Genomic DNA, 13,565 nt, shown 5'->3' with positions numbered 1-13,565 from the left:
ATCTGAAGGTTCAATCCGGCGTTCATAAATCGATTGCCCATCTCTGCTGCTGGCTGCTGCTAATTCGGCCAGCGCAGCTCTCAATTTCTCAGTAGAGGCTCTCCATCATTTGAGCTCACATTGACTATTCGTATTCTCTCTCTATAGCTCTTTCTATTCAAACGATTGCCCTCCTTTTTGATTTCGAATATATCTTCAATCGCATTTGAACGTCGGCGACATGATAGTACAGTATAACCGTCAACCAGGGTCGGTATTAAAAGAAGAAGATTTCCATCTTGATTCATTTATTTATTTGATTTTCTCTCTCTCTCTTTCTTGTTGTTGTTGAAACTTCTTCTTCTTAGAAAAGAAAAAAAGTCTCAAGCCAAAAGTATAGAGAGAGTCGCTGTTGTCTGGGCGGCGTGTAGTGTATAGTGCGCGATGACATCGGAGACGGCCCGAGCAGCTGGAAGGACATGTATCCATTGCCTCCTTTTCTCCTCCCGACTATTTATCAATTTAGCGGAGAGAGAAGAGAAAAGGCGACCGGATTTGTCCTAGAGACGGACGGCAGGAGCACCGACCCAACTGCTATATACCGTAACGTCTGCTCCGCCGCGTGTATCCTTATAGATCTTTCTCAACCACTAAAAATAGAACCTTTGGGAAACAACTCCTGCGAGGAGCGGTTACACGGTTATACTACACGGCAAAAGAAAATAACCGCTGCCCTGGTGATTGCTGCTCGCTTTCAATTTCACAACTTTTTGTCGAGATGAGTTGGATATATAGACGTGCTGTCGAATGTTTTCACATGAACCGCGCGCTGGATATATATATATATATTGTGTAATTGTTGGATAATGCGCGCACATTTCTCTATACTTGTTGTGTCACACACGGCAACTGTTTGGTGGCGCATTCTGATGTTTGTGTGTGTGTCTGTCAAAGCGATCGGAATGTTTCATAGAGAGAAAGTGACGTTTCTTGCTGATCCCTCCGACATGCACCTCTATATACCTGTGCCTGTGGGAGAAGATGTAGACACATCCGTCAAAATACTTGGCATTTTTCAGTATGGGCCAGAGAGAAATGTTTCTATAGGGAAGGAAAAAAAAGGGAAAATATGAGACAAAACTGTTGGCCTGTTGGCCATGGAAAAGCGGAAGTTTTTGTTGTTTGCTTCATCCTGTGATACCACCTACCTCCGGTTATTGACGTGTGTTGCATCTCGCCAGCGATGGCAGCAGAGCTATACACACACAGACAAACAACACACACACACACAAGAAGCTGCTGCTGCACAAAAGCCGTCATCGTGATCTGAAAAGAGAATGAAACAAGTTTTTCGTCGAGAATTTCTCAGTGTATAGAAGAAATCCCAAAAAAAGAAGAAGACGGACGTGATGGTGCTGGACTTTGTGGCGGGTGCAGATATAGGAGGAGGGGGGGGGGGGCAACGGTTGCGCATCATTGACGGCACCTATATACACCACACCCGAAGGAATGGCTACCGCTGGTCGGCGGTTTGATGTGTGCGCCCAGGAATTTTTCCTTTTTTTTTTTTTCTCCTTTTATTTCCCGCCATCATCGAACCGGTGCGTTTTGATATGATGTGCAGCGCATTTTTCCACAAATAACTGAAATCGGTGACTCTCTCGTCTATTGAACAATTGGCCGTTTCGCATTGACAGATATCCTCAAATATATACGTTTCCCACACACACATGGGAGTTCAGACGCATTGATAAATCGACATCGTCTGAGTCTCAGAGGTAGAAATTCTGACACTCTTGTCGAATTTTTCTATTTCTGTATGTGTGGACTTTTGTCCTTTTGATGTTGGGAAATCATTTCCCATGTGAGAATTTCTTTCTTTCTTTTGATTAAAAATAAAATCTTTTTCTCCGACTGGGATATTTTTATTGATTGAACACACATGGGTTTCTTTCGTTGCGCTATGAATATAATAAGAGAATCCACTCGCTAGAAAAAAAAATGAGAAAAACGAAACTGTTTTTCGGCTACTGAACTACAAGTTGTCGGTCATCAATGAAAATGGGAAAGGAAACACCATCAAAAAGAACTTGATATATTTTCTCTCTCTCTTATATTTGCTTTGGCGACTGTTGGATCATAAAAACCCGCCAGCTATACTACGATAGGTATATAGTTTCTAATCATGAGGAGAAGGGAGAGACCGTATACATCCAGTGTGAGCCAATAATATTGCACGGCTACCGTAATAATAAAAAAAAAAGAAAGAAAAGAAGAAGAAGAGGGGAATCTAGACATACAATAAAAGAGAGCTAGCTAGATTTCATTGAATTGATCATATAATAAATGATGGTTCTTTGAGCGCGCACTATACAGTAGGAAATCGTAGAAATGAACACCTGTATTGGCCGAGTCTTTTGATTGCGTCCGTATACTATACATACTATATATGTGTACGTGTGTGTGCATGTGCAAGTCTGGCTAGTGGATTGTTGGCGCAGCCCATCTCCTGTTATGATTGCATCCCCCTCCGCGCTGGATTTATCGATAATTTTTTCCCCATTTTCCATGGGAAAAAAAAATACTCATGTCTGAATCTTCTGGGAATCGGATATCAATTGATAGCGGGGGGAAGAAAAAGAAAGAAACTGGAGGGAAACTTGTCGGCTTCTGCTTCTGTGATGTCCATAATTCTATTCAAAACATTCGAGTGACCGTGGGCGTGGGGGAAAAAAAAAACTATCAAGGATATAGAAAAATAAGTCCTATATGTGGTCCACTACTGTATATTTATCTTATTACCAACCCCCTGCAAATAAAATCTAATCCTGACATTTAATTATTTAGAAAAAAAACCTTGAATAATAATAGGATTCCGGAATCAATTGTTTTATATTAGCCCAAGCCAATTTCGACTTTTAGCCGTTCCCTGTGTGTTGTAGCTGGTGATGAGTAAACGTGCGTGTGCACAGGCCGTTTACATGACAAATGTTTTCTTCTATTTGGTTCGCAGAGTCCAACAGCAATAGCGCTAAGCAAACGCAGCTGATTCAATGGCGACATAAAGAGGGAAACAAAAATGATGAACGAACGCGAGCAGGAGCTGTTCCCCCCCCCCCCTCTTTTTCCAAGTTACGTTCTAACTTATTTTTTTCAGGAGAGATCCGGTGTCGACTTGCCTCTCGGGAACAAAAGAAAAACAAAAAAAAAAAAACAAAAAAAAACGGTCCGTACTCGGCCCGTCTATCTCGTTAATTATTCGGTACACAATAAGAAATGGATCAAGTTACGGACCCAACCATCTCATTTTCTGCCGCGGTCACATCACAAAAAACAATTTTTTTTTTCCCCTTTGGCGAAAACAAAATTGAGAAAGAGAAAAAAATGTTGTATCCCCAGGTTTGAGTGGTTTATGCAAAATAGCCGACGACTCCTCCTTTAACGGATATTTGATTGTATTTGAGCCTTTGATCAGCAGAGATTTTGGAATTCATCTCGAAATTCCGAGAACGGCGTTTGGTGACGACGTTGACTGTGCGATTGAATCTGAAATGTTTGCGTCTGAAAATCAATTTGGCAGGATATTGGATCCAACTGGTATATAACGGGGATCACAAGTCTATTGACTGTGTATATTTTCGGGCGGCGGTTGTGTGTGTGCACAGTACACACACTCATCGGTGGTGGAGAGTCTGGCCACGGCAGAGGGTGGGCAGGTGGTGCGGACGTTACAGGAGGAAAGAATAAAAAGGGAAATTACATGTATATAAATCTGACAATCGCTCGTGCGGCGCCACACCATAACCTTAAGGTCCTTTTTTACCCATAAAATCATAGCAAAAGAGTGTGACTGCTGCTGCTGTGTGTACGTCGGAATCTGTGCATATCACATAAAAGTTTTGCCTTAACTCGGAAGGGCCGGCTGTTGCTATGATAGTAGTACACAGCAGCAGCAGCACTCGTATTTACTCTTACGGCTGTACACTGGCAATCCGTTCCATTCAGGGAAAAAGTTGGAATCTATGTGTGTCTATATAGACAGTCGGAGAATAGACCGGGGGACCGCTTCTCTCCCTCCCCTTATAACTCTCGTCGCCATTGTTGAAGCGATGAATAAGGCGCAGATGTTTGACTGAGCCGCGCTCGTTTCCATATCCAGTCGCACTGCGTCCGCTTCTCTCCCGTGAAGTTCCGCGCTGCGGATATTACGAAATGATATCGGCCGTTTAGACATTTGCCTAATATCTGGAGCTCATTAACATATATAGATCCCGCAAGCAGGCGACGGCAACTAAATTGTCGAAAAATTGCAACGTTTGAAATTGGCGGGTGATGAGACGGACAGGAGCAGCCGTCACTTTTTGTCCGCTCCGGTTCACGACGACGACGAAGACGCTCTGCCATCGATTACAATCAGGTTTATTTTAACCGAGATAGGGATATTGGGGTGGGGGTATACATAGGCTTTGGAGGGTGGTGGGGGTTTGTATACAAGAGAGAGAGAGATCTAGCGCCAGGTGCGTGGGTCCGTCGTATACGAGAGAGAAATCAAATCACCGAGCGCCAAAAAGAAATATATAAAAGGTTGGATGCAGAGGATATAGAAACTCGAATGGACAACAAAAGCTCATCGGGAGAGAGAAAAAGAGAGAGATATGAAGCAACAACATGGAAACCCAAAGGTCGGCGGGGGGGCCCTATTCAGCCCCAAACCGGACAATAGGTCAAAAGCTTAAGCCCCAACAGCGCAGAGCACAGCGCAGCCATGGTCGGCTGTTACAATCTCTACTCTCTCTCTCTCTCTATGCATTTTCTTCTCCTGCTGCATGTGTCGCTCGTATAGACACACACACCTCCTGTTGCCCATCCATAAGGATATAGACACACACAAACGGCCTGTTGATACGTTCGATTCATATGTATTGATACGTCTGTGTATGGGGCCAAAAAAAGGAGGGGGGGGACCCTCTGTGTGTGTGTGTGTGTGCACCGTGTTGTGGATTATTCACTAGAGAAAAAGCTGAGCTCCGGTCGCTGGTGGATATAAATGGATAGTGCAAATGGCCTATAGAGCTCTATGTGTGTGTGTGTAAGGTGCCAAAGAGGAACTCAAGGTGCTCGCGGGACGTGCTGGCCGGACTCGCTATCATCAGAGAGCAGCTGCACGAAAAAAAAAAAGCAAAAAGGCCAACACACACATACACACACAGGAAAAAGATTTAAAAAAAACAAATCCGGGTTATAGACTTTTATTCCAAAGGTGCAGCACGCGCTCTTTTTTTTGGGGGGAGGGGGTAGAGTACATATGGCCAGTATATATAATATTCTGCGACGGTCCTTTTTTTTTTGGCCAAACAACAAATAAACAACATTCAGGTACACAAAGTAGGCTACAATCGGAATATTTATTTTTTGTTGACGCCGTTATCGGACGGTTTCATCATCTCTCTCAAATATTATTATTTTTTTGTCTGGTTGGGGGAACTTTACTTGAAAAGGACACGCCCACCAAACTAATAACCGTGCGCGCTTCTATGTGGATTTTTCCTTTTTCTGGTATAATCAAAATAAAAAGCAACTAACGTTTGATAATTTTCAAAAAGGAAAGGCCCCGTAGCACCGCGAGATACGATGTCGATTTGGCCGGCCCTCTAATAATCACAGCACAGCACTCACCGGTATTACCCCCCCACCAAAAGCCAGCGCATTCAATTGATTTGGCCATATTATTATTGTTATTATATACACAGTGCCTCTTTCTTCCGCCTATGCACACGGATGCGTTTTTTTTTTTACTTTACATCTTCAATGTTTCTCTCCATTTCAAATGGGATAACAAAAAACTACCGTTTTTATTTTCTATTTTTTTAATTCCAACAGCAACAGCCAAAACACTTAAGTCTGATGGATGAATTCCCCTTCCACTATTTTCCTTGCCCATCACGGACGGATGGAGAGAGAAAAAAAAAGGATGATGTGGTAATCAACGGCGCTGATTTGATTCCATTATGGGCGCCGTCGACAGTGCGCTCCCATAGGGGGCAAAAACCCACTACACATTTCTATATTGCCCCCAACAACAACAACAACAACAACAACAAAAGGAGAGACGAGAGAGAAATATGATCGATGGCGTCGATGAAGCCGTTCGGATGATGGATAGGAGCTCACCGATTTTCCCAAAAGAAAAATAAGCAGCAGCAGCAACTGCCGCTCTATAAGCCGGTGCTACACACACACACACTGTGCTGTGTGTAATAGAACCCGACCCGACCGAAAAGAGTTGCACGCTGCGGTGATGTTCGATCAATTCCCCTGCTCATCCGTGTACATATACGCGCCGATGAGAAAGCCAGAAAGGGATTATTACATTTGATGTTCGACAGCGACTATTAGATGAATAAAAGAGGAGAGTTCGTATGTTACCGGTTGTTGCCGGGGTGCTACTGCCTTGGCCCATCAGCTTTTCAGTATAGATCTTTTTGGGCATATGTACACAAGAAGCGGCCAGGTGATATGGGCGCCTATTAGAACCGACATTTTCTTTTTTAGTATTATTTCCCTATACACGTTACATCACCACTCTCTCCCTTACAGGTATAATAAAAATAGACTCTGATCGGTTACGGATATTTGTGGGTTTCTGCTACTGCCGGCTGTAATAGTGTAACAGTGACATTCGATACACCATAAAATAGAAGAGTGAATAAATCAATCCCAACCGGACATTTCCGACGTCGATCACCTGCTTTCAAAACTACCGCGTGATAGTTGAAGGAATTCAAACGATGTGTGTTTAAGTAAAGTGTGTGTCGGAAAGAAAAAAGATGTATAGAGGCCTGGAGATTCCATTCCATTCATCCGCAAAGTTGTACAAAAGAAAAAATCGGCGCCCCGCTTTCAACCCGGTCATTTCTCTCTTTTTTCTGGGCTATTCTTTCCGTTTGGGCCGTCCAGCCATGAAAAGGTGATTCGTCGGGCACGCGACCTTAGCCCGCGCCGACTCGATTTGAATAGAAGCGAATCATATTGTACCTACTGCTGACTCTCTATAGCAGATTGTTATAGTGCATAGTAATCATGTTTTCTTATTTTTCTTCTTGGTCCCCTCCTTGACGCTCCTTGCAAGACGGGCCAGCTGATGGAGCAGCTGGTGGAAATGCGCCGTGCTCAATGACGGCCCGATCATCAGCTTCGACGCGCCACTTTTCTTTCAGCGTCGCGGCTACTTCTTCTCCCCTTCTTTCCAACCCCCCTTAGCCACCTTGTGTGTGTGTAACACCCCATCGACAACAAGAAGAAGAAGATTCTTCAACTCCCTTTTTTCTCTGAAACTGGCTGGCTGGCGCGAGCGGTAATACCTTGACGTCTTGCAGCTGCCCGTCGATGACAATACAACCGCCCCAGCACCGTCTATATAGACGCTCTATTCTTGGTTGTACACATCTCTCCTCCTTGGCCGTCCTGAGCAACTCCGGATGGATATATATCTTTTGTCAACTTTTTGGGGTGAACGATTACGTGGAAAAAAAAATTATTATTGTGATGATAACAAGGGGGGATATGATATTTTTTCTTCTTCTTCTTCCATGTCAAGATCGAAGAGATAATCTTGACTTGAAGCGAGCGATGAAGCCGCGTGAATGAAGCCCAAAGACGTTTTTGTGTGTCTAAAACGTCATTTGTCCAGGCCCCCTCCCTCACCTTTCGAATGGCAGCAGCTAGGTGACGAATTTCTACAATAAGAACATGTAAGAATGGCTTATCTATTTTTCTACTTCTTATCGGGAAAATAAATTTTAAGAAACCAGCCCACAGTGCAGGATCAAAGACACGATGAAAGGTTCAAATCCAGTTGGCATCGGGCAGGAGACATCCGTCGTCGTCTAATAATAATCATCACATGATTCAATAATGGCTGCTTTTCTCTTCCATATTATGTATGTCGGTGTCCGAGAAATGTTGGGTGAAAATCCTTGAAAGTTCTTCCCCCCCCCCCCCGCCTCGTTTGACAAATGTCAAGGTAAGGAAATTCCCGCCACCCGGAATTATCTCAAAGTTAGTTGCCAGGTGCGCGTTCCCTACATCAGACAAAACAAAAACAGAGAGGAACTCGTATTAGTTGGCGAGACGAGAGAGGATAATAAGTGTATGCTGATCGGATATTCCTCCGGCTGATGCGCAAAGTACGAATGACGCAAGACTAGGTAAGTGTGTTGTAGCTCACAATGTCTGCGCTCAACCGCTTTGCATGAATATAGGCCTATCAATAATGCACGACAATGTGGCTAGACGGGGGCAAATAAAAATCTCATCAGACCCCGGCAGAGGCCAAGGATGTTATGTGTCAAACGATCTTCTTTCTTTCTTTTCTTTTCTTTTGCCCAGCTCTGAACAAATCAAACCGGAAGAAAAAATAACCGACAGGACGAAATAAAAATTTAAAAAACCAGAATGGAAAGCGACTCTGGTCGATGCTTAACATGTTTTAAACAGCGTGCGACTGATGGTTAACCAAAATGCACACACACACAAGAGCTCCAGCAGCCAGTGCACAATACACTCTCGTCTCTTTCAGCCACATCATCTCGTTTATTCCTTTCAAGTTCTTCTCTTTTATTTTCTTTTCTTTCCATTTCTCTCTTCTTTTCTTCCTTTTTTGTTTGTTAATTTTTTCACGCTTCCTCCCGGTCTGCTGGAGAGATGGCCAACGTTAGATAACTGGAAGAAAAGACGAATAATAATAATACAATAAAAATAAGAAGTGGGAGATATTTTTCCTTAACGCCACGCGGAAAAAAAGAAGAAGAAGAAGAAGAAGAGAAACGAGAAAAATGTGGGTATGAATAAAGGTCACGACTCTTGCATAATAAGTTTGTAACGCTATATCCTATATCACAGTAAATATATAGGCACTGAGTTAGCTAGCTCTCTCTCTCTCGGTCATATTGAACGCGCAGCTAGGGGGACGCGTGAACGGGAAAAAGAAGAAGAAGAAAAATAAAAGGAATCAAAAGGGATAAATAACAATTTCAAGACTTTATAGTATGTATATATATATATTTATATACGAGCCAGTGACAAATGTAACGCCGTCGACCGTTTGACCCGACGGGTTGGATCGGCGAGAGTCGCCGGGGCTGGCGCTGGCGCGCGCGCGCGCGCGCCCGTTTCACGCGGGAATCCCTTCGTGAAGTCATTGCTTCTATCAGCTAGCCTAGCGCTCTCTCTTATCTTCTTCTCCTTCATTCCTTTCTTCCCTCCTTTACTTATGTGTGTGTGTGTGTGTGTGGTGGTTGTGTGTCGCCTTCTTAATGTACCAGAAGAAAATGCGACATTTATCGAATAAAATATATTGACGCGCTGCTCGGCGGGACCCCGTTTGCATATGAATGGCCCGAACGAACCGTCAGAAAAGTAAAAGAAAAAAAAGTTGAAAAATTTTTCTTTCTTAAAAAAAAGAAAAAGATTCCGGAGATTCGGGGCAGCAAAAAGAAGGAGGAGCTGACAGTGCTGGTGTATGTTGTGCAGTGTATATACGGATATAGAAGCTCATACAGGGCACGTGAATAAGTCATTAGTAAGCAATCGGTATCAGTCTGTCTGACTCTCTGTGAGTATTTATTTATTTATTTTCAGTTTTATAAATGCGTAAGGCTGAAGGCTCATATTTAGAAAGAAGAAGAAAGTTGAGTTCGGACGGCCAGAAAAGAAGCGAAACGATGAGCTGTGTGTGCTGCTGCTGCTGCTGGCCTTGTTGTTTGGTGGCCGAGCGCGCGGAAGAGTTAAACCATCCGGCCCCATCCATCATGTTCTCTCCTTTTTCTTTACTCTCTCACACGTCGCTCTCTCTCTCTCTCTTCTATATTTTTGTATTTTATTTCATTTTCCATCCAGCCAGCACTGGATCGATTCCCCTCCTGTGTGACACCTACTTTTTTTTGGGCTCCCCCCCTTTTGCCACCGAGACCCTGCAGGACTTTTACCTTAATGAGATATTGAAACGGGCTAATACCTTATAGTAGTCCCGGCTATTTATTTTTTTCCCTCACAAGTTAAACTGCCAATCGTTCAACGTTTGTTTATTTGCTTCCTCCTTGTCTCTACCCCCCGCACCCCCCTCCTGGGCGGAAGGTATGCCAAGGTTCCGTTGCTATAGGATCGCGGCGGAAAAGGTTTTCGGTTACCAACGGATTAGAGAGAGCACAACGCGGGGGGAATCTATTGATGCGGTGGTCACTGATTGGATCTCTTTTTCTTTCTGGGCGACAGGAAGTTGGCCGGTGACAATAACATCTGCGGAAGGAAGAGAGAAATAGGCGCACAGGCAAATCAAAAAAGGGGGTTTTGGTGTTAATCTCGACTCGTCATATCCAATCAGTGTTTGTGTGATGCCATTCAATCAGTGCCAACAACCGGAGGTCGTTGGAAAACATCAGCGACAGCGACACGCACAAGTTTTTTCCGGCTGCCGCCGATGTTTCAACTTTCCGTCGGTTTAATTCGAATTGACATTTGATGAAGAAGCATATAATATGTGTGTTATAACCTCCCCCCTCAGTTGTTAATGAGTCCGCCTTGAATGATTTCAATCAATGCTGACGAAAATCTGCACCTGGTCTGTTTATATCTCGGCGCATTACCTCTGCAACCTGGAACATAATATCCAACCAAGTGCAATGTGCAATCTGTGTTGTGTTGGTTTTTTTTTTTTCTTTATTCTTTGCTCCTTGTTGTTATTTGTTACCTGGGTTGCCCCGGCTGCTGCTCCTGGGCCGCTCCTCGATAATGCCTTTGACGTAAATGCTATAAAAACGGAGCCATTGAGCTGTGCACTAAAGATGAGCAGATGCTCGTCTCTCTCTCTCTCCTTTTCATTGTCCATTCAATGAAATTTGATTTTCCCTTTTGACTGGATATATAGTACAACCAACCTGGACAGGCACACAGGCAAATGAAATCTAAAGGGAGGGGTAGTAGGGGTGGGGTGGGGTGGGGGGGGGGGGGTGCCTGCTGGAAACATTTTTCCAGTGCACAACTTCAAGTGTGTGTATTTGGGTGCACCCCCCGTTCTTATTTCATTTGGCTGTTATATACAGTCGGGTCGCCTATTTTCATGTGTCGCAACTCTGTCCTGTGATTGGCTGCCGGTGGGGCACGTGCTTCGTTCCGGAGGGTGGTGGTGGGTGGGGTTCCGAGAGGGAGGGTCCCACCCCACCACCAATTTTCTCTCTCTCTCTAGATCTCCCCCCACTGGAGAGTTCTAGCACCTGTAGCAGCGGTGGCGCTTCAATCGAGTGCGGCTACAAGAAGGGCAGGGCGGAGCGGTGAACAATTCAGTCAGCGCCGAGCACTCGCACCGACCGGATACTCTCTCTCTCCTCTCCTCTCTCCTATTTCTTAACTCCTCAATCCAGTTAAAAAGAAAAGAAAAAGAACTTGAAACAAATTTTTATCGCGATTTGGTTTTAAAGTTTGTTCATTCATCTCATCTCTCGAAAGTGTAACACGACGACCGTTACATTAGACGCCAGTTTGAAGAAGATAAAAAACAATCGAAATTTTGGCGGCTTGTCGCATTCTCAGTCGATCCATGTGCGGAAGCAGTTTAGAGGCCAGCACCATGCCGCGCTCCTTCCTCGTCAAGAAGAATCAAAATTACAGCCACTGTCCGCTCAAGAAGCGGCCGCTCTCCTATTTCCTGCAGGAGAGTCTCGAAGCCGAATCAGTCGCTGCCACAGGTAAGACTATCGTCCATCCATCCGTCCATCCATCCGAAATGACTGGAATAATTTCTATCTAACAGTTGTGCATTTTTAATTAAAAATTAACAGAAGCCGCGCTGGTGACGTCGGCCATGAGCGAAGAGCCGGAAAATCTGAGCCTGAAACCGGAGGATCGCTACGCGGCCGCCGAGCGTGAGCGCCAGAATCAGAAGCGACTCCGCACTTTATTGGAAGCGTCGGCGGCGGTGGGATCTTCGATGACGCCGGCCGCTTTGTCGCCACCGCCGGCCCACCAGCCGCACAAATCGTGGACGCCACCGTTGGGCTACCACCACCACTACGCGCCGGAACATTCGGTTTCGCACATCATCTCCCAGGCCAGCAGCAGCCCGTCGCTGGCCGCCAAATTGTCGACGCCTTTGGAGCCGCTGCACTTGAACAACCAGATCAACGTGGCCGTGCCTTACCACCCCCACCACCACCACACCCAGCACCAGTACGCGCCTTACCTGCCGTTCAACTTTCCCGCCTACCGCTCGTTCAGCACGGCGGCCATCAGTCCGCTCTACCCGGCCGTCGCCGCCTCCAACAGCAGCCCGCACCGGCCCAGCAGCGAGCAGCTGTCGCCGTTCGCTCCCAGCGAGTCGGCCAGCCAGCAGCAGAGCTCACCGCGAGTCCAGTGGCCGGAATCGGTGGCCATCAGCAGCGCCGTGGCTTTGAAATTGTCAGAGTCGACCAGCGACATTGAAGATCTTTCCTCACCGGCCAGCGGATCCAGCGGATGCGAGGAGAGCGGAACCGAGTCGCTCCTCCACCATCACCACCACCACCGCCACAGCCCGCCGGCCGGCCTTGTGCGGAGTAACAAGAAAACCGGAAGCAGTGCCTCATCCACTTCATCGGCCTCTTCAGCGTCTTCGACGTCGGCCGGAACGACGACGACGGCCCGCTACCAGTGCCCCGATTGCCACAAGTCGTACTCGACCTACTGCGGCCTGACCAAGCACCAGGAGCTGCACTGCGCGGCCCAGCAGGCGGCCAACAAGAAATCCTTCAGCTGCAAGCACTGCGAGAAGGTCTACGTCTCGCTGGGCGCCCTCAAGATGCACATCCGCACGCACACGCTGCCGTGCAAGTGCCTGCTGTGCGGCAAGGCCTTCTCACGGCCGTGGCTCCTGCAGGGCCACATCCGGACGCACACGGGCGAGAAGCCCTTCTCCTGCCCGCACTGCTCCCGCTCCTTCGCCGACCGCTCCAACTTGCGCGCCCACCTGCAGACGCACTCGGACGTCAAGCGCTACTCGTGCAAGTCGTGCGGCAAGACTTTCTCGCGCATGTCGCTCCTCTCCAAGCACGAGGACGGCGGATGCGGCTGCGGAGGGGCCAGCAACGCTTCCAGCGGCAGCTCATCCGCCTCCTCGCCGTCGCCCAACGGCGCCCAGCAGCAGCAGCAGCAGCTCCTGGCCGTTGCCAAGCGAGAAGTCGCTTGAAAAGACGAAGAAAAAGTAGGAAAAGTTTGGTTAAGGTTACGATGGTCTCGACTTGTTTCGTAACCGGGGCAGAAACACCTTACGTGCTAAATACCTGTTGGATGAGCTTAGATGCATGTAGAGAGAGAGAGAGAATTGTGTGTGTGTGTGTGTGTGTGTCTCCCCCCTCCCGTATAGCCATTCTTGGCTGCTGGTTCCAGTTGGTTGATTTTGTCATTTCTTTCTTCGTGTCCAACTTGAAAAATTCTTTGATTTTCTTCTTTTTTTCTGAAATTTCTGGAGGGCCATCCACCTGACGAGTCCACCCTCCTAAAATACGTTTCTTCTTCTTCTTTTTTGTGCGAGTAAGTGACAAACTCGACCAAAAGGA

At 46.3% G+C, this 13,565-nt stretch overlaps 1 protein-coding gene across 1 annotated transcript; it reads left to right on the top strand.

Annotated features, from left to right (window-relative positions):
- The first annotated feature begins 11,331 nt into the window (after positions 1 to 11,331).
- On the top strand, positions 11,332 to 13,214 carry LOC124314091 (protein escargot-like). Its single transcript, XM_046779118.1, has 2 exons — positions 11,332 to 11,720; positions 11,814 to 13,214. Exons 1-2 carry the CDS (start codon positions 11,573 to 11,575, stop codon positions 13,193 to 13,195), a joined length of 1,530 nt encoding a protein of 509 aa, XP_046635074.1. The 5' UTR covers positions 11,332 to 11,572; the 3' UTR covers positions 13,196 to 13,214.
- The last annotated feature ends 351 nt before the right edge of the window (positions 13,215 to 13,565 follow it).

The sequence above is a fragment of the Daphnia pulicaria genome, chromosome 10 (assembly GCF_021234035.1).
Source record: "Daphnia pulicaria isolate SC F1-1A chromosome 10, SC_F0-13Bv2, whole genome shotgun sequence".
Classification (NCBI taxonomy): domain Eukaryota; kingdom Metazoa; phylum Arthropoda; class Branchiopoda; order Diplostraca; family Daphniidae; genus Daphnia; species Daphnia pulicaria.
This window is presented reverse-complemented; position numbering and strand designations above follow the sequence as displayed.